The sequence below is a fragment of the Pagrus pagrus genome (assembly GCF_965226575.1).
Source record: "Pagrus pagrus genome assembly, chromosome: 12".
Classification (NCBI taxonomy): domain Eukaryota; kingdom Metazoa; phylum Chordata; class Actinopteri; order Spariformes; family Sparidae; genus Pagrus; species Pagrus pagrus.
In genome coordinates, this window is record NC_140196.1 from 19,564,720 (window position 1) to 19,591,766 (window position 27,047).

The following is a 27,047-nucleotide window of genomic DNA, read 5'->3' on the forward strand; positions in this document are numbered from 1 at the left end:
TCTTCTCCTGCCTCTAACAATATGTAAAGGTGCAGTATACAAGAACTGCCCACCTGTCGAAGTCATACTCTGTTAAACAAACAAGGGCAGCATTTCACCTGAGTGATTGCTAACTGTAGCTGCCATTAGCTAGTTAGTTACCTGGTGGTCTGGCCTGGGAGCTCCGAGCACCAGGCAAGTGTTGGTGTTTACACCACAAGCACAGGGGCTGTGGACCAAGACAGGCCGGGGCTACCTGATCAGAATGCTGACTTATGCAACACAATGTAATGACATGATGCAAAACCTGTTATCTCTGCATTGTTATTTTCAATTAATTTTCGAATATTTTACTAAAATCTGCACTTTTTTGCAGATGTCTGTTTTGATTTTATTGTTCCAACCTATATTTTATTTAGTAAAATTTAAGTTGTATAGTGTTAAGGCAGTAAACCACAGGTTATTATATGAAATGGCCTACAAGTCTTCTGACACCCACTACTACTGCATGATAATTCCCATAATCATTGTGGTAACGGTTCTCAGACAGGGATTCTGTTTCCTACAACTTTTTAAATCTTAAGCCTTATTCATACTATTGATGAACACAGGATGTTCGATTATTACGAGAAATGGTGATATTTTGTCCATGTTACGCTCACTACCCAACTGTGTGCCTGTAGCATCCAAATCTGACGCAATTTCTGACATCTGAAAGTCCTGAATTATAAAGTCGGGCATTCACCGCTACTTCTAGCACAAATTATCAAAAGCATTAAAATAATGCAAATCAGGTGAACTGGCAACCAAAGAAAACCTTTATTTTCTGGAGAGAATGATGAATACATGACTGAACCTGAGAAATTCTGTTACCAGAGCAGCGTGAGTGGTTTTGCATAACAACTGACCGGCCTGAGCTCCTTCTTTGCACAACTTCTAACTTGGATGCAGTGACACAACATACTGCTTCTGATCCTGTCTACATATGTATGCACTGTATTCAGAAAGGGTGGCATGTATTTAGTCCAGATAACCAAGAAGAAACATTTACATTATACACAGGAGAACAACGACAGAAAAGTCCTGATTATTTTACAATTTTAGCAGTTAAATAGATTTTACAGCTATGGGTGGAGGGAACAGGGCAGGCAGGTCATTTCACGTTGTGGAAGAGCTTGTGTGCAACCTATAAAGACAAAAGAACAAAGTTAGCATCTTCATTGGAAGAAAAAGGCACGAAAATGAGGAGAGATAAGGTCACATTATTTTTTTCCCTCCACTTCCACCCTCTATTTGTGTCACACACACTCACACAATGGTCCCGTGCATGCAGGAAGTCAAAGAGTTCTTCTGTACAGTCCTCCAAAGTCTGGGATCTGGAGCCGACGCGGGCCTCACAGGCCTCCAGACGCTCCCTGCTGTGCACACAGTGTTCAGTCTGCTCACACTTGACTCGTATCGTTTCTAAAGGGTCCTGAGAGGGACAAAACACAAATGTGGTTTATGGGTGTCACGAAGACCAACTTACTAAGACTAACTGGTAACACATTTTTATTTTATACAACAGCTGTTTTCAGCAACTCTACTTCCGATATAGAAAGGCTCTTCAGTCTCACTCAAAATATTTCTTAGAGCCTTTGGCAAATCAAGCACAATGCCGTTTGTGAAGGTGATTCTGGGACCAGAGGTGGAGGAAGTACTCAGATCTCAGACCACAGTGTAGAAATACTTCACAACAAGTTAAAGTTCTGCTTTAAAGTTTTTACTTTAGTACAAAAGCATTAGCATCAACATATACTTTAGGTATCAGGATTAAAAGTAATCATTAAGCAGAATTTCAGAATAATTTGTCATATTACTGGATTTGGGCTGGGCGGTATTTCGACTGTTTCTATCCATATATTATCAAACAAGATATAGGATGAGACAATACCAATCAAAATGATAAAGTCTGATGTTGTGCTACATAACCCCTTCCTTCTAGAAAGCCATATCTCCTCTCACCATCTCTTGACGCAACACTCCCCCACTCGCTAATGTGTGCCCCTGCAACATTGATGGAGACACAGTGCCAGGGTGCTCTGATCTAATCTCTGTTTATCAGTCTACTCAGGGATGTACAGTGAGATATAGGCCTCTATGATGCACAATCAGTCTGTAGCACCTGTGTGATCCAGCTTTGTGCTGCATGTGTATGAGCGGTGAATCTATAGCATCTAGATGAAAGTTCACTAAAAATAACCTTTTAAACTCGCAACAGTTTGAATAGTTTCAAACTACAATGGACTTGTTACTACTATACTCGTGCTACTGTTTTGTGGCCTGTGCTACAAAACTTTCAACCTCTTTAACACTAGTGCTGTCAAAGAGAAGTTAACGTACATGCCTGCTATCTATTCTGTGTAAATTTTCATTTTAATGTTCTGCGGCTGGGGATTTTCCAACAGGGACAGAAACCCTGTCTTTGCTTTTTATCTAGTTCACAGTCTGTTTTAATAAAAGTGCTTGAGACCTCTCAACTGTGGCTTTGACTTAATGCTGAAAAGAAAACAGAGCAGAAAATACAGAGACATGTGTGTCACCATTCAACCTCCAATACAGCTGGTTAAGGTGGACCTACAGTAATTCTGATTACTGTATATACTGATGGGAGCCTGAGAATTTCCTTTAGGGATCAATAAAGTCTTTCTTGTCTCAGCCTATTATGTAACATCCTATTATTTTTCTATTTACTAATCTAAACCTGCAAAGTAGCTTTAAGAAGCACTATGTAGTTTTGGAGAAGAAATTCAAACTCAGAATTTGAATATTTACAATATCAATGAGTAATAACAAACAAGCTGTTCTCAGAGGAAAATAAGGTCCTCAGAACACTGTTTGAAGCTAGAAAGGTGGCAGGGTCCGCCACATATAAACACAGTAAAACAGTATGAAACTGTGTTGTCCTTTAAGGTTTGTTTATTCAGTCATGAATAATTCAGTTTCTTTGTTTAGGTTTAGGTATAAACAAAGGCGTTATCTTCTGATTAAAAGCCTAATCGTCATTTTACTTGAATTACACTTCGGTCATTGTCCCTGAATGGTCTGTTACTTAATGTATACTGTTATTCAAGGTGACTTTTGTCCATATGTTTGTATTTTTTTTCTGAAAAACCCTTGTGATGACTTCCATGTGAATACTAATATTCGTCAGCTTTCAGAAGGGCAAACTTACCACCATCTCTTCCTCATCCTCTTCTTCTTCCTCCTCCTCTTCTGCTGCCTCCTCTTCTTCCTCAGGGGCATCCTCCTGGTCAGAAACAATTATATCATCATTTAATTAATTTGATCTCAAAAGTCACATTATATAAAGGGAATAATTACTACTTCTCTTTAAAATAAAAAATACACCTATAATTTAAAGTTTTCATCCCAACATCACACAACCAAGCCTTCACTTACTTCACTTACATCACTCATTTTGATTTGAAGGGCTCATAATTAAAAAAAGAGCCAGATATTTTGATAAACTTGAACTCATGTACACTTTATGATACAATTTCAGCTGCCGCTCATGTTTGTTAATAAAATTATATTTTAACGTCTTTTAAAAAGACTAAACATTAAGTGTTAAGTCTGATGTTACACCGCTGAACTGACCAGCGGAGTCAGGCAACGTTATTGCGCCCAGTTAGGTAACTTGTCCAATGAGACACACAAACAACAGCGACAAAAAAGACAAATATCGGTATTTTTCAGTACCTCGTCGTCGGGGTCGTCGTATGTGAGCATCTTCATCTCGAAAACCATGATTACGGTGTGAAATTCACCCAAATCTCCAGACAGAGGACAGAAGTCCTGGATCTTCAGCAGCACCGCTGTTCGTTGAGGACGTGAGGTCGGTCAAAGGCAGGAAACGTCTCGAAGGATCACCGGATGGTGTTTCCTATTGGTTAAAACTGATTGGTAAAGTCGCTCTGGTCCAATCATCTGCTTATGTTTCGTGTAAGGCCCGCCCATTCGGTCAATGCGTGCGGAACCTTTGGTTTTGTCTGTCGGAGCGAAGTCGGACCACTTAAATTGTTGCACGGCATGATGGCGCTGCTCTTGGACACCAGACTTCTGTTGCGAAAAGTGAAAGATTTAAGGTGTTTTACGCCGAGAAGAAACCGAGTGAAGGAAAAGTGGGTACGTTGTCAATGCAGTAATAGATAAAACAGTTGATAATGTCCGTTATCTGTAAAAATGAGACTCAGACGTGTAAAATATGTTTCTGTTTGGAGCTGTCAAGAATGTCTTGCTACAAAGCAGCATGAGGAGGGCACTTATTACAAATAGAGTATTTTATTTTGACAATAATCATGTATATTATGGCGTAATGTAATAAATAAGAGCTGAACCTGAAATGTTGGCCCCTGAAATGAAAATAAATCACCATGTCTACAAGTATGTCTTCTGTTGCTAGCTCAGTGTAATGAAATTGTCAAATTTAAGACATAAATTAACTTAATGATAATTATGTTGTTCACTCATCCAGTAAGATAACATTTATTTTAGGTTACATTTTCATTGAAGGATATGAAAATTGTTCTAGCATGGTCACATCCTTACAAATCCTGCCCCAAATGATAGGTGTTTAACTTGGCTAAGTAAACATAAACAAGAGAACATCCAGCAAATCACGTTTATTCATTATGATATGATATGACTACCATACAAATAATTCACCCCCTGCCCACCCACCAACATGAACATACCCACCCACACACTAACATTTCAAACCTCCATACCTCTACGGCAGGCTGCTACACGTGCCAAGTACCCTCCCACCACTCTAGCCCTGCAGCACTTTGACGCCACCTATGGCATCCAGATGGGGCAGCTGTGGCCATCGGTCCGAGTTGCCCTGCTGTCAGAGAGGAAATATGGAGCCCTGTTCAATAATTTCTCCCATGGTGCTGTTCTGGCAGACTTGGAAGCCCAGGGATGCAGAGACTTCATCAGAGACACAGATACAGAGGGTAGGTGTGCATCTCCAGTGTTGTCGTTGGCTTATCAGTTTACTGTAGCAGAGAAACAGGTTTTCTTTGTGAGGTTCTTTTTCTTTCAGGAGAACAAAAGATCCATTTATTGTGAATAATAGACAGAATTCATTTTACTGAGAATAGTTCAGAGGGTCAGGAAATATTAGGGGTTCATCAGAGTTTTTATGATTAATATGTAGTAGGTAGATTGAAGTGTCAGTTGTGGTCAGGTAAACATTACATTTACTGATTTTGTTTGTCAGAGGCATCTCTTAGTTTTGACGTGGAGTGCTATTAAAGGATAAGTTCACCCAAAAGTGAATTATTATCTACTCACCCTCATGTCGATGGAAAGTCAGGTAAATGTTCGTCTACCATGGAGACCTGGATTACGCCTGACTATCTGTATGGAGCCATTTTATGTTTGTTGTATTTTTATGTTTTAAAACAAGTCAACATCTACGCTGTGTTGCTTTGAAACCCCAGAAATGTTTTGTGGACCATGAAACTTCACCAGACTTTCCAACAGCAGGAGGCTGGAAGATAATGATTACATTTTCATTTTTGGGTGAACTTATCCTTTAAAGCGTCATCTCAGCATAGACACTTTCCTGAAAGAACCATAAGGCTCACTCTACTTACTGTAATGCCATACCAAGCTTTGCACTCATGAAAAACTTCTAGGTCTCATGGTATTTGTGTAGTTTTCAAGAAATTGCATATAACTCAGTTGCTTCATGTAATGGCAACGTCTTCATTTGCTTGTTATATTGAACAAGCTCCTTGATGGCCAAGGTTGCAGTGAGGTAATGTAAAACTTAATGCATGATTCAAACCATAACATCTCTTGAGAGTTAACCTTTTGTTTGTGTTTGAGTTACATGCAACTTGTATGTCTGGTCTGTCCTCCTCCGAAAAAACCTTAATGTTAAATTCCTCTTACGATCAATTCTATATCCCTCATCATTTCTGCAGCTCAGCCAGGCCCGGAGCAAGAATCTCAGGTAGTCGCAGAGGGTGAATCCAGCTGTGTTTCTTTGAAGAAATCTGACGCTGATGGTCAGCAGCTGTCTCCTCTACAGCTCAGCCCTCATATCAAGTGCTTAGTGTTTCCAAGAGGAGACATCACAAGATTCAAGCCTGCCAAGTGAGCTTTTTGTTAGTTAGTAGCCAAAATACATTTTGATATGCAAACCAACTGCCTCTGTGGGTCAAAATGTTGTTTACCTCAGCTGTCAGTTGTTCAGCAAACATTGTTGACATTACCTGATTCACTGACTTGGTGTTCCCTTTATCTTCTAAAGACCAGACATGTTGGGGTTGTTGGGTTACTACCTGATGGACGCAGCGTCTGTGCTGCCATGTCTTGCGCTGGACGTCCAAGAAGGTCACAATGTGCTTGACCTGTGTGCAGCTCCAGGAGGCAAAAGCCTGGCTTTACTCCAGTCCCAGTGTATAGGTAAGAGGGCTGTTCTCCTCACTGAGTCCATGCTGAAACCCTCTTACCTTCCCCTCATGTGAGAATAAGTGGTGTTGTTCTGTCCGTCAGTTGAAGTTAATCCTCCATTGTCTGCGTTTGTGTCAAAGGTTTTTTGTGTGTGAATGACTCCTCGGTGTCTCGGACAACGCGACTGAAAAAAGTCCTACACAGCTACGTTCCTAAGCAGCTTTTGACTGACGAGAAACTACGCATCACCTCCTTTGATGGCACCAAGTGGGGGGAAATCGAGAGGAACACTTTTGACAGAGTAAGCCAGTGTCACGTCATCATGTTTATCCTTTTCGGAAACAGGTTGTAGAATACCGGTGCATGAATTAATGATGTGTTTGCCTCAACTTTGTTCACATCTTCCTTCTTTTGTGTGTTCAGGTCCTTGTTGACGTCCCCTGCACTACAGACAGACATTCACTCATGGAAGACGACAACAATATATTCAGCAGGAGCAGGACCGGTGAGAGGCGAAAGCTGCCACAGCTACAGGTGGAGCTGCTGCTGTAAGTTTTGATGAAACTATGGAGATAAAAAGTTTGGTAAAGTGGTCCATTATAAAGCTAAAACTGACATGATTATTTGATATAAATTGAACAAACCCGCTCTCTTCTTTGCAGGGCAGGAATCCAAGCAGCTTGTCCAGGTGGGGAGATAGTTTACTCCACATGCACACTTTCTCAAAACCAGAACATGAGTGTGGTGGAACAGGCCGTCCAGTCGGCTCGAGAGAACCACAATATCCACCTTCAGGTCAGTCACACAAACACTGCAAACTGTATATTAGACATTCAGTGACAACTCAAGTATAGTGGAAGATAACTGTCAGGGTTCTGAACCAACACAAACAAATAATTTGATCTTTTTGTTCTCCTTTTCCCTTCTCTCCATATCATATGTACATTCAGGTGGTTGACCTGCGACCCTTCACACACATGTTTAGGAAAACCTTTCACTTCGCTCCAGACCTCCCTCTGGGTCAGATGGTCATCCCGCACTTAGCCACTAACTTTGGCCCCATCTACATGTGCAAGCTAAGGAGGCTAACATAGACTGCAGACTGGTGGGCGGCTTCGCCTAGAAGATGGTGGACGTTTGAAGGTCGCTGCTGTATGGACTGGGGTGGTGATCCTCTGGACTCTTCAGCCTCAGACTCATCGCCATGTATAAACTGTAGCTGTCAGAGCACAGTTTTCATTGTGGTGGGTGCTGACTGTTGAAACACTGGACTATAGCTGGTTAAATGTGCCTGATTTCAGTGTTAAAGAACACAAAGAATCCAGCTAAAGGCCGGCACGACATTTTTAAGTGTGGGTGATTGAAGCTCAGCGATTGTCTCGCCTTTACACATGTACATTAACTTGAGGAGGAAAAACTTCAACAGGACTCCGATGTAAAAAGGATAATGTATTTTTGTTTCACAGTATTTAAGTATCTTCTTGCAGAGTTCTCCTAATCAGCAAACTGTACTATCCTAAGAAAGCCGTGTGTTTCGGTAGATACTTGAGCCACCTGAAGGTTTCACCTCAATGAGAACAAGAGTCCTATTTCTCTTAAAGGAACAGTTCACCCAAAAACAACAATTCAGTCATTATCTTGTCACCCTCATGCCAATGCAAAGTCGGTTGAGGTTTCTTAGTCCATGAAACATTTCCTGGAGCTTTACAGTAAAACAGTGTTGCAGCATTCTGCTTAACAACTGAAGTAGATGGAGAAGGTTTATATAATGACTCCATAGTGACTCATGTTTTTTGTATTAATTTGAATGGCCAGGATACCTTATATTTAACATTTATTACCAACAATTGACAACAGTTTGAGAACGTTTTGCACTACAGCAAATGCCAAACTTGAACACCAGCATACTATAAGTCAAAACAGCCACATCAGCTACAGTCAACAACAGTAACAAAGATGAAGAGGGAGAGAAATTCCTCAGACTCCCTTATAAAATCACTCAATTTTTCAGAGTAGTTGAGTAGGGAGAAAATGTATAAACTTTGTGAAATGGAGGATAATGACTCAGTTTTCACTTTGGGGGTAACTGTTCCTTTAAGACGACATGCTTACATCAACATGAATTCAATCAGATGATTTTTAGCTTAATTTGAACAAAATACCATCAATTAACTTAATCAATGAAGTCACGTATTTATCTCAGTTTACATAAACTATTAAACAAAATACAGACTAGACAATAGACAGTAGATTTTATCCAGATGTTGGACCAAACAAAGTGTCTTGTTTTTTTAAAGTCGGTTAAAACTCTGATTTGACAGAATTATGTGGACACAGATGTCCTACATGTCAACCAGCTCTGAAATGTCCTTTAATTGTAGTTTTATTGTTGCCCTGCAGGTGGCGACAGTAGCTAAAATTGAAAGCATCCTGTGTGTTGTGTGTCCACTAGAGGACGCCAACATGTCAGTGAAGGAGCTCCAGTGTGTCCTCCTGCACTGTGTCAGATGCTTGGAGATGAATATTTCAGGTTGGTGAATCACATTACTGAAACACAAATTTCCATCAGAATTACCTGCTCTCTTTAACTGTCCAATGGAAATGGGTTTGGCTTGTTCTCCAGTTATTCATCAGGTTTGATGGCTCTTGCCTAATAACGCGATATGTTGAAGGTATAATGAACAGGCAGGTAATGACTTCTTTGACCATTTTGCTTCTCACATCTGAATCTGTGCAACTTTCATTATTAGAGCTGGGATTGACTCCGTTTTGCATTGACATCACTCAGAGGTGAAATGTTTCCTCTTATCACGAGCTAATGTGAGCGGAGAGGTGCCTCTTTTTCCATCACACCGCCGATGACCCTTTATGTTGTCCTGGCCGGGCAATGTAGCGTGAAAAAGGTATATATATGTGTGTGTGTGTGTGTCTCTAACGAGTCCACCATCCACATCCCACTGTCATTAAGCTGCTCCAAGTGCAGGAGCTGACTCCCATCCCCGTGCAGGGACGGACGGCAGCCATGCGGCTCCCAGATGAACATTAAAGAGGCAGCAGAGAGCTAAAATGGGACGTCTCGCCCTGTTTTTGCCCCTCCGCTTTTTTATTCCACAGATGAGTGCAGATAATTTTCTGTGCGATTGTGAGTGATTACTGTATTACTGCGGTAAAAGGGGGATGTATCTGGGAATGCAGAGGGAATTAATGACACATAAAAACTATTTTTGTATTGAGTGCTCTCGTCTCCAGGGCCTTGAATGCCTCTTCGCACATCTTGTGATTACCTAAACGTATTGTAAATATGTGTTTCCTATGGGCTCTTCCATAAATTTACATGTTTTAACACTCAGGAGACGGCAGACTGTTAGAGATGAGTTACTCTCTATTCCGCCTGTCTATAGACTCCACCGACTGTCTCCTTTATTATTGAATTAGCCAATGAACCGCTGTGCATTTGTGTCCCTGTGTGTAAGCCTGTGTTAGGGAGACATATGCTGTGTATTAGAAAGATGAATCTTATGGATTTAACTACACAACCGTGCATCTGTTGTGTTTCCGAATGCAATTTAAATGTTGCTTTTTTTGATAATAAACATGCAAAACACTGTAATAGTGTCATGTTTTCACCTCCTACGCACAAGCTACTGAATGAACTCCATATACTCAAACTGAGCACCTTCAGTGGGTTATTCTAAGGGGAAAAAAGACATGTTTTACAGGTGTCACAGGTCTTAAGTTTGTCTAAATGTCTTTGTTATAGCTGCCACCACTAAAATTAAGGGTTCAGTTTTGTGTTTGGAGGTAAACATTAAGGTGTCTTTAGTTGTAGTCTGTGTATTTAAAGCAAATGCTGCTGTTCCTGCTGTGGTGTTTTCCAGCCCAGAGGTGAAGATCAGACGTGCCTCCCAGTCGGCGGTGGGAGAGAGAGGATTTCACCAGCGGGGGTCTTTGTGGCTGATGCAGTGTGTAGACTGAGCCCAGCAGGATGCGCTCTCTGCTGCTCTCAGCCACAGGGAGGACAAAATGCCATACAGTGTGTTTTTTTTGTTTGTATCTTGGCCGTTTATTTGTGCAGCTAATATCCATAAACCTTTTATAGACATCCAATTGTTTATTGACGTTAGTGAAAGGATCATTTAAGTTTCACTTAAACTCAGAGCAGGTGCAATAGATTTCTATTTTTCTTCATTCTGTCTCTTTGGCATAATTTATCATTCAGTTTTATACAGTAGATTTCCTACAGGTTGACTTTCATTCTGTCGTGATAGCACCTGTGCCTTTCACAGATACTTTTCTTCATAATGTTGTTAAAGGTGCATTGTTTTTTTTATGCCTTAACAAACTAAATAAACAAAGGGACTGTTGCCTCATAAACTGAGGCAACAGTCTTGCCAAAATTGAAATATAATATAATATTTTGAAATGATTTTTTGCTTTAAAGATTTCCCTCCACACATGTATGAGTACAGTGTTGGCCTGCAGCAACACTCCTGATCCAAACTGATGGGTCATCTTCAGGCTTCAGCAGAGCTTGATGACAAGCTGACCATTTGAATCAGGTGTGTTGGTGCAGAGAAACATCTACAGCATGCAGGACAGGAGGCCTCCAGGAACAGAAAGACACTATATGAAGGCTTAGACTCCAAAATAAATCTCTGATGTGTGTTTGACAGGGTTTTTTCAGGGAAAAAAGAAAACTAAGAAAACTAATAACCACATTCAAGTAATGAAAAAAAAAATTCAGATCTTTTCCTTTTATCGGAATTAATGTTTTTCTCGTCCAATTGCTGATAAATTAAACAGATTTTAAAAAATGCACTCCACTGGCTCTGATGCGTTATATGCAATCTGCATAGTTACATTCCATCACTGACTGTCTGTTAATTTGACCCATAAAGGAATGAAAACATGTTGTTGTTTTTTTAGTTGAAGGTGCAGTATGTAAGAGTTTTTGTCTAAAACATGAAAAAAATAAGATAATCAACAGATTGTGAAAAAAATAACACGTGTGATGTTATGTCGAAGCCATCAATGCATTGTGTTACAGATTTATCTAATAAGGTTAGCATGCTAACCAGCTAGCCCCGTGCCTCTTTTTACCTCAAGAGTTGATGGTCCGAAACAAAACAACACTAAAACTCCCACAGTGCTCCAGTCTGGGCAGAGTCAGCTAGTTGAGCTTGCTAACAGCAGCTACAGTTAGCAGCAGTTAGCGGTTACTCTGGTGATATGCTGCCCCCTGTCTGTTTGGAATATGCATTTTACAGGTGGCTAATTCTTACATACTGCCCCTTTAAACAAATGCTTCACTTCACAAAGTAATGTCCTGACAGTCATAAAACTTGATATATTCGTTTTTTGTTTTCATCACACTAAATGGGAGAATTCATTGGAAAAGTAAATGCTGTGATAACTGTAAATTTTTATATCATGGTACACTGCTGCAACCTTACTCTGGAGAGTACGATCTGATGGCAAGAGAAGATAGAATACATCCAGATACTTAAACACTTTCTGTTGCAACCAATAGCTAAAAAGTGTTTCCCCTCAAAACTAAAGACCTTTAAGTTACCTCAAACACACTCTGTATACCAGCCCACACACTCAATATGTGATCTAAGCGTTCTCCGACAGACTCGTCGCTCCATGAACTGGCTGAGAGAAAGTCCCGAGTAGAGCAGCGAGGCCCACATTGGAAATGCAACCGTAGGTTTAGGCTGCAGCCAGATTAAGAAGAGAGAGAATGGGGGTTTTCTTCTCTCTAAGAAGATTACCCGGGGAGGGGTGAGATGGCAGTCAGAGTGTTTAAGAAAAAAAGGACATGAAGAAAATGGAAGATGAAGTGGAACTAAAGGAGGGTGGCCCAGGATACACAGTTTAGCCACCTGTTGTCTGCCTCTTGATATCAGTCCTCTCTTTGTTTCTCTATCTCTACAACATCTATCTTTGCTCTGTCTCCAGCCGTATTATATAAAGATGAAAATCAGAGTTTAAAAGGTTTTATAGGTACAACAGAGAAAGGCTTGTTGCATCATGTATGAGTTGAATTTCTTTAAGCTTTATGCATGTCCAGCAAGTTTCATGCTATTTTTCTTTTTGCATGTGTATGTGCAGCTGTGAGCCTGATTGTACTTGTGCTTCCCTCGCCCTTAAGTTCCTGCTGGTGGTTTCCAGGAGGGCTTTGATGTGTATCTGGGCAATGCACTATTAGAGGGATTTCCCTGGGCCTGACAGCTCAGAGAATATGCGGCGAAATGGCAATGCCAGTGGGCTAAAAGAATGCTGGAAACAGGATTAGGATCATATTCTGGCAGACCCTGTCACCTCCTCAATGGGCCGAGGTTTCTAATGCTGGCACTTTTCATTCTCGCCATGGTTAAAACCTTTAAGAGAACCATGGAGAGGAGGGAGAAAAAAGCACTGATTGAATGGTACACTGTGATTTTTGTGTGGGGGGCTTGCTCCAGGGGGCTGTGTGTGTGTGTGTGTGTGTGTGTGTGAGAGAGAGAGAGAGAGAGAGAGAGAGAGAGAGAGAGAGAGAGAGTCAGAGCAAGAGATGCTGCGAACCAACGGGCCTGTGTGGGTCAGACACAAACCTTTCTTTATTCAAAATATGTAAAGCTTTACTTTGTTTATCAGTCTTGACTCTATTAGGAGATAACCAGTCCACTTTTTTCAGATCAGATCTGATTCTGATACCTGAATTTGGATCTTTTTTCTTGATAATTATCACTATTTTTATTATTATTGTTGTTGTTGTTTTGTATTGAGGTTGTAGTAAATCATATAGCGCTTCTTATTAAATGAGCAAAACATATACAAATATGCATTAAATTGAAGTCTTCCAGAGCAATTTATTTTGACTGTAGGTTCAGTAGGGTTCACATGAGTTCAAACAGGGATAGGAGAATGAATTGCTATGGCAACTCCTTTAAATGGGCAATGTGTAGTTTTTGGAGAAGAAATTCAAACTCTGAATTTTAATATTTACAATATGAATGAGGTGATAATACAAACTCAGAAATAATTATTTTCCCCATAACTGAATAAACAAGGAAAATAAGGTCCTCAAAACACTAAAGCTAGAAAGGTGGCAGGGTCCGCCACATATAAACAAAGTAAAACAGTATGAAATTGTGTTGTCCTTTAAGATCAGTTTGTTCATTCAGTCATGAAGAGTTTGTTTATTTAGCTTGTTTAGGAAGATGAAGATCTTTCTCTTCTGATGACATGTTCTTCCCCAAAACTATGTAGTGCACCTTTAAAGACATAATATGTAACATCTCTTACTTAACAACTAGACCTTTTGTTATATACTCTGTTGAGTTTTGTATTTACATTTTCAACAATGTTCAAACCCAGATAAATCTAATTGTATCCAAGGTAACGCTGTGTGTCTTTTGGTGGCCAGTTGCAATAACTTCTGGGAAAGAATTAAAAGTGAGGAAGGATGTCCACAAATGTGACAAAGCGTAACGTCCAGGTTGTTTAACAATGAGAACAACAACTCCTATGATCCCACACTACTTACTTACGTTTGTTTTTATATGCTGGAGCTACCCATAGCAGCAGCAGAAACTGCTCACTGTGTATTTAATGTTTTGAAAAACTTGAACAAGAATTACTAGAAAGTAGATTTCTGCACGAGTTCAAAAGTAATAGAAGGATTAAAGGAGGAGAGTGCAATGGGAAATTGGCAACAATCAATCAGAATATGGAATCTGTATTGGTTACAATGAATGAATTGTGTCAGGATGGAAACCTCAAACCAGTTTTGGATCAGATCTGTCCGATGACTCTATAGTGCAAAGAAAAAGTAGTAAAAATACTCTTTTTGGGCGTTCAGACAACCGAAACCTCAAAGTTGAACTGACCTGAGTTTTTTAAGTACTAGGTTAATATGATATTAACTCTTCCACAGTGTATTGGATTTTCAGACCTCACACACAAACACACACGTCATCACTTGCTTAAAGGAAAGTAGATGGAGATCTGTGAGTGTCCATAAATAGGTGGTTATCGTGGTGAATATACAGCCCTGAGTGTTAGAGATGGAAGCACCTGATCCAGCATCAAGGGCTCAACACACTTGACCCTGCAGCAGTACAATCTAGCAATCCCTGTTCAACCCCCGGGGCGTCTGTGTGTGTGTCTGTGTGTGTCTCTGTGTGTGTGTGTTTGGGGGATGGGTGTTAAGAAAAGAGAGAACATTTGGAACAAGAGTATTGTGTTATGTTCTGAGGCCCCGTGGGAGGAAATCCAGCCGTGTACCTGGACAGATTCCTACCCCGGATAACAAGGACATTCACTTCTGCTGCATATCCACACCACGGCCTTATCAGTCACACGATCAGGACGCCCTTGGCCGAGGACACACACGTGTATGTGGTGTAATAAAACACAACAAGGTTAGGGTGAGGTGTTAGACCCACATTAACGCTGCTAATCTGGTGAGATCATTATCCTCCTGTATCCGATTTTTGGATGGTGGTCATTCATAACGGTCGGAGGGAAACATCTGAGGTGCGTTTGTTATTTACACACGCTGAGAGAGGAGAATATGTGTTAGAGGCCGATTCAATTAACAGCAGAGCAATGTCACGCAGCCGGGGCGATGCACTTACAGCACATGTAAAGTTTACTGCGGGAAGAGCAAGGGCACATTTTGGAGGAGCATGTGTTTGAATGTGCGTGTGTCTGTGTGTGTGTGTGTGTGTGTGTAGGGGCAGGGTTGGGTGGGGGTCTGTGCGTTTTGACAAACCATGCTGTTAAAGATATAATAGCAGCATAATCACCGCCCCGGGCCGTCATTCTTCAGGATAATGGCCTGCTTATTCACTGGGGATGGCTTATGTCTCCATGCAGCTTTTTTATTTTTCAGATTACGTTGTTCTTTTTCTGTCTCTTTTGCTCCTGTGCTCCGTCTCCCTGCAAATTCTCATACACTTTATTTGTTTTTGTTCTCTTAATTTGACCTTCTTCCCATCCCTGCACTGACTTGATGCTTTTCTTTTTCCTGCCATTTCTTTGTCTTTTTCACCTTTTGTCCTCTTACACTAATTTTTGAGACAGAAGAAAAGCTGAACTGATATCATCTTGAATACACGATGAGAAATATTTTACTTGTTCTCACTTTTTTTTTCTAAATTAGGAATTTGACTGAGTTGTTTTTGTGCACTGGATCTATACGTTTTATAGTTTGCTTATTCACTCAAAAGGCAGATTAACAGCATTAGATTACACCTACTTGTTTTGTATTTCTAAAATCATGCTGTTAAAGGTTTTTTTCTATTTGTAAGAGAAGTTGATTTTTGAGTCTCATTCCTAACTTGACAAATAATAACGCTCTGGGCCTTCCAACTTGTCAAAAACTGACGCTTTGGGATGGCGGTCGACCTGTACAATCCCAGAGCGTCATTATTTTTCTTAACTTTTCTTACAAATAGCACCTTTAAAGTTCCAGCATGTTTCCACATGCTTTAGGGGGATTTAAGTGGATCTATAGGCAGAAACGGGAAATGATATCCATAATTATGTTTTCATTAGTGTATGACTGTGTTGCTCCACCGTGTTTCTACACTAGTCCAGATTGGACAAACCAAACACTGGCTCTAGAGAGGGCCTTTCCCATTTTGTGCATTTTCCGTGTTTTCTGCATTTACTGAATTTTCTGCATCGTACACATTTTTAGCGGCCACGATAGGGGGAGGGTGAGACGAGTGGTATATCATTTGTCACAATATGTAACCTCATTGCTAGATGCCACTAAATCCTACACACTGGACCTTTAAATTACATTTGTATTGCTGCTCAAGAGCACAGCACACCACCTTTGACAAGGTTTGGCTGTCACCTCCCCGACACATTGTGTAAATATTCAGCACACATAGAGAAGTCTTCATTATAAAGATCTCCAAGCAATGTTTTTATTTGCGATTATTTTACAACAACACTAGTTCAAGTCTACATTGTTAGGGAGGAGTAAAGGAAACAACACTGCTGATGGTCCACTCACTCTCTCCTCCACCATTATAAATCTATCTACCACTGGACCAAGTAGTCTGACAGAGACAGTGGGGGGAACAGTATTAGAATAATAGCAACAACAGAACTCAGATAGAGTCAAGACAGCAGTACACAGAGGACACGGGTCAAATATTCACTGAAATCTTTTCACTTTCTCAGACTTCAGGCTTCTGTCTGGACTGCTAAACACAGAAGGTGGCAGTTTTCCAGCAAATCTGTTCAATTGCTACTTTCAAGCCAATTCCAGAGAAGAAAGTGAACACATTTAAAATATTAATTCAACCCAGGGATCATTACACAGACAACCAAGAGTGGAAAGAGGAGGGGTAGACGGGGCTGCCGGTGAGTTCAGCAAATACAATCTTACAATCTGACAGCTAAAGGAATCCATTATCATCTATACAACATAATAGGAACTTTACAATTACCTTACCAGTAAACATTAATAGATAGACTTTTGTGTATTTTACATACTAAAATAATGTGCTTTTTTTTCATATGAAGACATTAGCTTCCAGAACACATTAACAGAAAACATGAGAGTCGCATGTGATTCTCCTCATCAAGTGCTAACAGTCAGTGAAAAGCTGCATGTTTCCTCAAGAGAATATTAAGGCGAGAATAAAATACGGGTCAAGTCATTTTCCCAAAAGTCCAAATTTGTTTATCATAAAATTTTATATTCACATTCAATTGTGACAAAGCGATGTCAATTATGTTGCAACCTTAATTGTGCCCAGACCTTTTGAATTTATAAAGGCGATCTTAAATGGTATGCATGCTCATAATTGCATTTGCCCCAGCTCCCTCAGCCCAGGGCAAAATGTAATTAAAAGCTTTGAGAATTTACTCACTGAAATCATTTTCTCATTACCAAGCCAGCCTCTGTACAAAGTGGCATATTACTGGCCATTAAACTGGTAAATTAGTCACTTTTAATTATGCTGTTGAGGACAACATGGCTTGAAGTTTATTTTTATTTATGTGCTGTTATGTAGTACATGCTATGTACATAACCGCGCTGCCTTAATTGAAATGTCGATGGTCCTGTGACAGAAATATTCACTGCTGCACGAGCGATACCTTTTTTCCTCCTGGCCAACAAGCCGAATTCCTTCAAAAGTGCCTCATTTATTCACATTTTCCTTGTAAACATTGTTTGCATTGTCTTTTAATCTGAGTGCATTCATCATCAACTGTGTATGTCGTGTTCAGTGATTCTTTTTTTTAAATGAGACGGTCCAGCTTTGTGTCTGTTGGAAACGTCATCATATGAGTCAGGAACACGTTCACTGTGACATTCACTTTATCCGACGCATTAGTCGAGCAATGTTCAATATCTTGAAGTTTTTTTCCCGAGGTTACACTGGACCTTGAGCTGCAACGGAAGCTTAGAGGAGTTGAACAAGCTGTGGAAGTGTGGTCTGTTAGATGGAGTTCTGTAGGTCCAGTGCGTGTTTTATTTTGGACATCTCTGCATGTCCTGTGCCCGTCTAATCAAGAAGGGCGTAGTTTACGGTTCCTAAAGAACTAACACAGTCACACAGACACGCAGTAGGATGGGGTGATGTGTAGGCCGAGGTTCTACTTTAAGCTGTCCTCCATACAATCTGATTCTCAGTTAGACATTGTGTCCAGTCCCAGTGAGGCAGCGTGCTGTTTGGCCCTCAGACGCAGGTTCTCGATGCTGGTCGTCTTGTTGTTGTGGCTGCTGAGGCCGCCTGCAGCTGACGCCTGCAGCAGCGGGCTGTTCCACACCTGCTGGGCGTGATGGGACAGGGACTGATAGTACGACTGGCAGGGCAGAGAGCCCAGCGGTGCGGGGGGCATGTTAACATTCATCCCCAGGTAGGGGAGTGAAGATGGGGCGGCGAGATCGAAAGCAGGGTAGTGCACCAGGTTGTTGGTGGCGGCCATGTGCTGGCGGAACTGCTCCTGCAGACGAAACAGGCTGAGAGGGGAGGAGGAGTATGAGTGGCTCTGAGAGAGAGGACCACTGCTGGCCAGGCCGCTGCTGGAGGAGGAAGGGGTCACGGACGGAGAGACCAGGGGAGAGTCTGGACAGAGAGAAGAAGGGACACTTTTAATTATTATAGTCAGCTGATGAGGGATGAACCAAGATGGATAAGGAAAGGAATTCAGCTCCTTGTCAGAGTAAAGGTCAGGTTCTTACCTGGTTTAGGGCTGAGTCTTTTGCAAGCTGGTGAGACGTCCCCAGGAGTCACTGCCCTCTCACACTTCATCTCCTCCCTCTGAGATTTAATTTCTTCCTCCTTATCTGTGGCATTATCCTCCGTCGCTGACTCGCTGCCAGAGTGTTCTGCCGACGTGACGTTCAGCTCCATGTCCAGCGGCACAGGACGGACCACAGGACCCTCTGTCTCCAGAGAAGAGGAGGAGGAAGAGGAGGATGAAGGAGGGAGCTGAGTGTCAGGGAGGATAGTTGTGGAGGGAGGTGCGTCCTCCTTCTCACTTCCTCCTTCGCCTGACGCCTCCTTCTGCTTCTGGAGCTGCTCCTTCTGGAGGCTGCGCTGCTTTTTACGGAACTTGGCTCTGCGGTTTTTGAACCAAACCTGATGTCAGAGGGGAAAAGGAGGTCGAGTTAGAGGGAGATCAAGAAGAAACAAGTAGAACAGACTGCAGTAGGGACTTCAACACACTGTAAAAGACTGATTTCAGTGAGCTTCAATGATTGAGAGGCATATGAAAAGCCCAAAAGGTCAACAAGCCTGCCTGTGAGGCTGTAAGAGAATTAACTTACTTACTTAAAAGCAGCTTATCACAATCAAAGTTAAATCAGTTTTAACAATGTTAATAGTATTAGAACTGGCTGCAGCTGCCCAGGGTTCAAGTCTGACCTGTGGCCCTTTGCTACATGCCATCCCCTCTCTCTCACCCCCATTTCCTGTCAAGTCATCAGCTATCCCATCAAAGTAAAGGCACAAAGGCCCCCCAAAATTATAATAAAATAACAATAGTATTGACCCTATATTTTAGCATGTATCTATATGGATAACCTGCATTTTCTGTTGTAAGTAATAATTCAAAAGCTTAACAGAGTGTGAGCAAGACATAATGAGTAATTATTAGAAACTCTTTTTTCCTGTATTAATAATAAAGCACAGTCACTGTGTAAAGCTGTTGGCTTTTTATTAATGCAGCACATAATTAAAGTTTTTCTATTATTTTCATTCACCCATTACTTATTTAAAAATCCCTAAAAATGACAATCGCAAAAACAAATAGAAAGTACAGAACAAAACTTCAGAAGTCTCCCTAAGATAAAAAATAAGCCTTAAAATTAAAGTAATATTAAAAGTGATTCACGAAATAAAACCATTAATCAATAAAAGCACCTCTTAACTGCTACACACACACACACACACACACACACACACACACACACACAGTATATTTTTTCTCTTTACCTGCACGCGGGCCTCGGGCAGGTTGGTGCACATGGCCAGCCGCTCCCTCATCACCACATCTGGGTAGTGGGTCTTCTGGAAGGTCTTCTCCAGCGCTTCTAGCTGCTGTGCGGTGAAGGCCGTGCGGCTCCTGCGTTGCTTGCGGTGCTGCGAGCCGTAGCGAGCCTCCAGGATGATGTCTTGAAATGCGCAGCCGTTGGAAAGGAACAACACACGGCAAGTTTATTTAACTGGGCAGGACGGGATTATGAGTTTGTGTGCGTGAGTGTCAGCTGCACCCTGTTTCCAAATAATAATCTAGCATGAGTGGCAAGTAGAACGACACTTCGGCATCCTGTAACATTTGTTTTTAATAACTTTGTATCCTGCATCATTGTTAAATTAGCTAATTATTTGTTTAACTACCATCTGTACTCAAAGGTCACTTATACTGAACTGCAAACAGAAATCTTTTTTTAATTAAAAAACGTGTGTGTGTGTGTGTGTGTGTGTGTGTGTGAGCGTGCACTCAATTACCAGCAAGTCTCTCGGCCAGTGTGAGCGCGTGCACGGACGGCCGGTAGTCGGGCGCGTGCTGCGCCTGTTGCGCGGCCTGCTGGTGCAGGTTGTACATGGCGCTGAGGGAGTTCATGGCGTGCAGAGAGTAGCCGTTCACTCCGTAGTGCTGCATGGTGAGAGGTCGCTACCTGCGGGACGGAGCAGAGGGAGGGGGTGAGTTTCAGGTGAAGACAGGAGGAGGAGGTCAGTGTTTCACTCAAGGACGTTTTGACATTAGGGGCGCGTGGCTGCTGATGGAGCACGTGATCTCAAACCGACCCTCTGTTTTGATGATAAAATGATATGTTATGGAGGATCAACACACTTTTTATCAGCCTTTTATTAAGTGTCAGCAGGTCCTCGCGCTTAAGGGCCAATAGATTTTAATGTGCGCACTCAGACAAAAAGTGTTATCCATTAACATCCAATTATCGCCCTGTTCAATCCATTAATTATACAAAAGACTTTTAATTGGGGTAATTATCACTCGTTCTCATAATGAACCGTGACGGATGCCTTATTCATGAATTTATTCACGTCGTTTTGTGTGATCCCGGAGAAGCCAAATCCCCATTGAAAACGTTGCTTTGACAGATCAAGGCGCTGATGAGATGTTTTGGAAAATGAAATAAGGAGATTTGTTCCGGGTCTCGGTGGTAAAACCTGCAACCAGATAGCAGGATTATATTTTAATAGGCTATGATTACGGCAATGCTGTCCTCAGTGAATGCTGTTTAATTTTAGTGACTCCTCAAAATTCATTTTCCTGCATTAACAGCAAAGCTTGACATTTATTCCTGGCAATTTTGCTATTTATAGTTAACATTTAGGCCAAGATACTGGTACGAACAGATTAATTTCCTGAAGGAAAACCACCATGTTAGAGTCTCTCACATGGCAGCAATTTCCCAAACTCTATTTTGTAGTTCTCCTTCACGACCGAGATTTTCATAGATGAAACGCTTGAGGACACGATTAGATATGTATTAATACGGAGGAGGCTGACAGGAGGGAATATCTCGGAGGCCCAAACAGTTATTATAACTATTACAGGGAGACCACAGGGAGAAGATATTAATCTTTCTGCCGGGTGACAGGTACAGTATCCTGGGAACTGGATAAGTTTTTGGAATTATTGGTACAGACGAAACTTTCAGGTTGTCATTTAATAATTTAGTTGTTTTTCTTATTTAATTAGAAGGATTTCCAACGATCTTTTTGTGAATGCTGTAAATGACTACAAATGAATAAAACAGCATTTGTTGTGACAAATATTTGGTGATTAATGCAGTTGTGTTTTTAAATAAAAGTGCAGTTTTGGAGAAGAGTTTTAAACCAGAAGAGTAAGATCTTCATTGACTGAGTTTTTTTTATGCATAAGCAAAGTAAATAAACAAACTCTTTGTTTTCATGACTGAATAAACAAACTGACCTTTAAGGACAACACAATTTCATACTGTTTTTAACCTGTTTATATTTGGCGGACCCTGCCACCTTTCTAGCTTCGAACAGGGGTCTAAGCTTGTTTATTCATTTATGGAAAAAATAACTATTTCTTTGTTTGTATTATTTCCTCATTAATATTGTAAATATTAAAATTCTGTTTGACTACATAGTGCCCCTTTAAATCATGCTGGTTATTCATTGTCATTTTAAATTTAATTGATGTCAGTTTGACCAAGGTCAGACTCTTTTACGTAACCTCATTTCTTTTGATTATGACTTGATAATTGTTTAATTTCAGTAGCCTTTATAATAATAATAATAATAATAATAATAATAATAATAATAATATACTCTGTTGGAAATGTGTCTTATAAAACGGAAAAGACTGGGTGGTCGTTCTTGAAGGCAGTTTTTTTCTACCCATTTTTCTGTGTGTATGTGTGTGTGCGCGCGCGCCTGTGTGTGCGTGCGTGCGCGCGCGATGCCCGCAGTGCCCATTCCCAGCCTATTAAGTGGCTGCGGCGGCTGATGAATGTGATCAGAGGGCAGTGGGGAATAGTTTAATTCGCCGGGACAGAAGGTGCTTCGCTAAACATTTACTTTACTCCCCCAAGTATTTGAGTTGAATGGGCCCCCCCCTCCGCCTCCCCCGTCTCCCCCTCTCCCCCCCTCCCCTTCCCCTCTCTGGCGGCCTCTTATCCCATCGCCCCGGGGCAACGTTTTGGCTGAGATGTATGGCTTCTCCGCGGGTAAAAATATGCATGTTGATCCCCATTTGGCTCCCCGTCTAATGGAAGTGCAAATAGGTTTCGACTGCGAGGCCCTCCATTTATCATCAACGCTGACACGGACGGACGTACAGTGGGACCGGGGTGGTTAGCTCCGGGTTGGAGTTCCCCGCGTGTGCGTTTTGCGTGCGTGCGTGTGCGTGTCCTAGTAATAGGCCAACGATTTTCCTCTTGTTTCTTTGGCTTCCTGCGTGTTTTTTTTTCTCTGGAAATGAAATTGGATTAAACTTCAAATCACACGCAAATGTATGCGAGAAAGAAAAGGTGTGAAGAAAGCTCAAAATGTCGGCTTCATATTTCTGTTATTTTACAGCTGCTTGATGAGAGTTTAATGGGTTTTAATGTCGCTCTTTGCACCGTGAAGTAAAGTTCAGACAGAGTTATCCCGATTTCAGCTGCGTGTTTTGTGCGCAAGCATACTTGAAGCTTCCCCCCACCTTTTTATATTTACCACTCCATCTCTGGTTAGAGCCTGTATCCTCCTGCCCATATCCAGTTCAGCACAATAGCTCATCACCGTGAGCCTGTCAGCGCTGTTATTGTCATTCATAAGCCCCTCTCTGCTCCAGGCACTGGGCCCTCCTGGCAGCCCTGCTCAATGCTTCGATTATCAAGCCGTCATTATGTAAATTGGCATGTACAGTGCAACTCTTTGATCCGGCTAAATTAGGAAAAATGTTATTTGCTAAGAGCCCCCAGGGGCATGAGTCGACCTGACAATCTGCTCTTTGCTGTGTCACAGTGTAAACTGTCAGAGGGCGAGAGACGTGTGCGGTTTTTCTCTCTGAGCTGTTATTATGAAGGTTATCTGTTATGCAGGGGCCAGATTTGAAATTTGAAGGTATTTCAGCGTCTGTTATTTTATTGTCAGGATTTATCAAGCCTGTTTAGAGCATTTTAAGATGTGAATATGAATGCGTGAATTATTGTTGGCTGTTTATTAGGCACAAAAAAAGGAGAAGAAGAGTCTTACGTTTTTATATTTTCTTATTATTATTCTTATATTAAAAACCTTTCACAAGAGACAAGGGTCATGTGTGTAGCTTCATTAAAACCGGAGACTTTTATTTTGGTAATGTCTTTTTGCGCATCAAACAGGAGGCTCGTTAAGTGTTAGCTTAAAACTGTTGTTTAATTGTTTGTAGCCTAGCTTAAATTATGTGACCTGATTTGTATTTTAGCTCTCACGTTGTCACATTACTGAAACTTTAAAATACAGGTCTGCCATATTTATGATAACCGACAGAAAACCGCTCCAATCTCCACTAACTTAAAAGAGATAAATCAATATTTGTCACCAGCTACAACCACAACAACTTTACAGACACTCTGAGTGTCATTCTGGTTCAGAGACACCGGCAGCTTTGCTTGAATTACTTATTAAAGACAACATGAATCGTTTTCACGACCATTAAAGCATTTTTTTTTACACCTTGTAAAAAATAGGCTACGTGGAGGTGAATAAAGAGTTGTTAAAAAGTTTTACCTCCTGTAGAGACACTTGTCTTCTCCGTCACTTCGTACACAGACAGCACAGCTCCTCCACGTCCTCAGCCTCCTCTTCCTCTCAGCTGCCCTGCTGATGTTAATGCCCTCTGTCCTCTCTGTCCTCTCTGAGACAACAGCTCGGGTCAGTCGGTGTAAAAGTCCTCCACTCTGTCACTCTGTTGCTTCACCTTCCAGTCCGCTCCTCGCGCTGCCTCCACCTGCTCCTCTCGTGTTCAATACCGCGAGTGGGAAGCCGCCATCTGCTGGAGCGCGAGAGCCCGGTGGAGGGATTTTAAGGAGAGCCTCGCGGGGGTCATGCTGGCTTCCCATTGGCTCTCCGCGCTGTCAGTCAAAGTGAATGAGCTCGCGGGTCGTTCTGACTTCTGGAGTTATTTTTCAAATATGATCGATTTAAGCGCGTGATGTCCGATAAACCCCTCCGTGTCTGTCTGCACGGGTTTTACATTATTTACTGATTTTGATAAACATTCAGGAAATGAAGAGTTTTAAGCCTTTTTAACGCCTCGATTTTGATAAATTGTTTAAATATTGATTGTTGGTTGACAGAGTAAAGGATGCCTTTGATTTCTTTGCAAATCTGCTGTCGTTTAGTAAAAAAGTATTGTATGTTATATTTATTGATCTCCATCATTGATTTGACGTGTGTAAAATGTTATTTCACTGTAATACAAAATGTATATTGAAATAAAGAAAAAATACACATAGAAACACTTTGTCAACACATTTTAAACATTCACAGCCCTGATTTCACGCGTTTAAAAAATGATTTTATTTGTTCTTGTGTGCACTTGGAGCATGAATCCGCTCGCCTCTCCTCAGTTTTTGTGAGGCAAAGCCACCAACCTTTAGTCTGTTTGCTTTTCGGCTTTTTCTCCATGCCACTGGAGGAGAGAGAGACTTTAGAGAGATGGCTAATAGATGCCAGGGCGCTGCCTTTAGACTCTCTCCCGGCCTGGGAGGATTTGGGATGGGATAGGGAAGACAAGACGCCATCTCAGCCTCCAAAAACCCCTGTCTTAAAATGACTGCGGGTAAGAGGATTAGGGCAATAATGCCCTTCTCTTCTTGAAGGGTTTTTAGAGAAGATTTCTTCTCCCGGAGCAAAACCGTTTAGGTAGGGAATTAAGGGCAGCGCAAAGTAGCCTTTTAATGTAAAGCTTGCATATTTTGTTGGGAGATTCTTTGGGAAAGTGCTCGGCCTGTAACGCAGTTTTATCTCTCACCGTGTTTCTCACTCTGAACACAGTTTGACAGGAGACAAAAGATTTCGTGGAATAGAGAATATTTATATCCATAAAACACAACTGCACCCAAAGACACTGAGTGTAGACAATCAGCGGTCTGTGGATATTTATCGCAGAGGTGAAAGCTGTGTCGTGCGAGTGTGTATGAGAGAGGTTATTTATTTATTTTTATTTACTATTTTTTTAAGTAAGATTCTCGTTTTTAAAAAATACATTTAAATTCTGAAATGCAAAAAACTTAAATGAAGAGAATGAAATGACAATATTGGGACAAAATCATCCAATAACGAGTGCTTGGCTGTTATAACGGAGCCTCTGGTACCTTGAGACGTTTTAAATATGCAATGTGTTTTTTCCCTTAAACGTTAATTAAGTACAAAATGTGAGTTGGCAAAAAGCTGCTTTTATTGTATTTAGGCCTTAAAGTATTATTATCATTATTATTATTATTATTATTATTATTATTATTATTATTATTATTATTGATATTATTATTATTGTTATCATTAACTAATGTAATAAATCTCATCTCCACGCTGCGTCTTTCCTTCTAAATCTGTTCCTTTTCAACCACCTCAAACTTTTTCCATGTGTGCTTCAAAGTCTTTCTCTCCTCGCCTGTAAAAAAAAAAAAAAAGAAAAAAAAAAAAAGAAAAACTCGTGTGCCTCTCTGGTTTCTGTCGCCTTGGTAGGCTCCTATCACTCGGTTTCTTCTCCGAGGTCTGAGAAAGAAAGAGGATTAACTTGTGAACCAATGGAAATAAGAACTTAAACGGGAGGTAAATCTGGCCACTGTCTCTTTGTGAGGACCGTCTCTAAAGCAATTAAAGCGAGAAAGAGTTTCTTCTCAGCGCCTCTCCACCTAAAGCTCCTTAGAGCGACTAGAGCTGTCCAGCGCATCTGAAGGGCTTAAACGCCCAAAAAACAGCTCCCCTTACCCCTGTATACCCAGCCCTGCACTGCTGAATACAAGGTGCTCAAACAATGACCTCACACTATTTTAAAAAAATGTTAATTTGGAAAAAGTCTCATAACCTCACGTAAATTTTAAAGGTGCACTATGTAGAAAATAAAGATCTTCACTGATCGATTTTCTTTATTATTATTATGCCAAAACAAACTCTTTGTTTTCATGACTGGATAAACTGAATAAACAAACTGATCTTAAAGGACAACACAATTTCATGCTGTTTTACTTTGTTTATATGTGGCGGACCCTGCCACCTTTCTAGCTTCAAACAGTGTTCTGGGACCTTATTTTCCTCTGAGAACAGCTTATTCAGTTATAAAACATTAATATTGTAAATATTAAAATTCTGAGATTGAATTTCTTCTCCAAAGCAACATAGCGCCCCTTTAACTCTAAAAAAATGACTCTTTCTGGGACAAGATATACGTCTGTTGTTTCTCTATAGATTTCCTCTCAGGTTTAACCCCTTTATTTCCCCCCTCTTTGCATAATTCACACAGATATCTGACGTGAACTTGCTCCTCAGTATTTGACAGAGATATGAAGCACAGAACAATCTCTAATTCTGCTCTCTAATAGCTAATTAATACTCTTAATGATGTTTCTGCAACTTCATGAATACATTAGGTCTGCAATCCAGCAAGCCTCAGCCTCCCCGGCACCATTCAAG

At 41.0% G+C, this 27,047-nt stretch overlaps 3 protein-coding genes across 4 annotated transcripts; 1 reads left to right on the plus strand and 2 right to left on the minus strand.

The window, feature by feature from the left end:
• Nucleotides 1-774: 774 nt before the first annotated feature.
• LOC311266976 (cytochrome b-c1 complex subunit 6, mitochondrial-like) lies at nt 775-3,889 on the minus strand. The gene is made up of 4 exons (XM_084369727.1): nt 3,721-3,889; nt 3,194-3,268; nt 1,292-1,453; nt 775-1,165 (listed from the first exon to the last, which is right to left on the minus strand). The coding sequence occupies exons 1-4, from the start codon at nt 3,766-3,768 to the stop codon at nt 1,133-1,135; spliced, it is 318 nt and encodes a 105-aa protein (XP_084225853.1). The 5' UTR covers nt 3,769-3,889; the 3' UTR covers nt 775-1,132.
• Nucleotides 3,890-4,050: 161 nt separating this feature from the next.
• On the plus strand, nt 4,051-10,039 carry nsun4 (NOP2/Sun RNA methyltransferase 4; the record flags this gene model as incomplete). 2 transcript variants are annotated; one of them, XM_084369820.1, is made up of 8 exons in its annotated part: nt 4,051-4,146; nt 4,760-4,979; nt 5,958-6,129; nt 6,287-6,441; nt 6,570-6,730; nt 6,853-6,977; nt 7,092-7,224; nt 7,380-10,039. In XM_084369820.1, the coding sequence occupies 8 exons, from the start codon at nt 4,051-4,053 to the stop codon at nt 7,521-7,523; spliced, it is 1,206 nt and encodes a 401-aa protein (XP_084225946.1). In that variant the 3' UTR covers nt 7,524-10,039. The 2 variants fall into 2 exon arrangements, with proteins under 2 accessions (XP_084225946.1, XP_084225947.1); XM_084369821.1 differs by having other exon boundaries at nt 4,064-4,142.
• A 6,302-nt stretch (nt 10,040-16,341) lies between these two features.
• dmbx1a (diencephalon/mesencephalon homeobox 1a) lies at nt 16,342-24,392 on the minus strand. Its single transcript, XM_084369997.1, has 5 exons — nt 24,141-24,392; nt 20,400-20,569; nt 19,884-20,062; nt 18,629-19,028; nt 16,342-18,512 (listed from the first exon to the last, which is right to left on the minus strand). Exons 2-5 carry the CDS (start codon nt 20,551-20,553, stop codon nt 18,073-18,075), a joined length of 1,173 nt encoding a protein of 390 aa, XP_084226123.1. The 5' UTR covers nt 20,554-20,569; nt 24,141-24,392; the 3' UTR covers nt 16,342-18,072.
• Between the last annotated feature and the right edge of the window lie 2,655 nt (nt 24,393-27,047).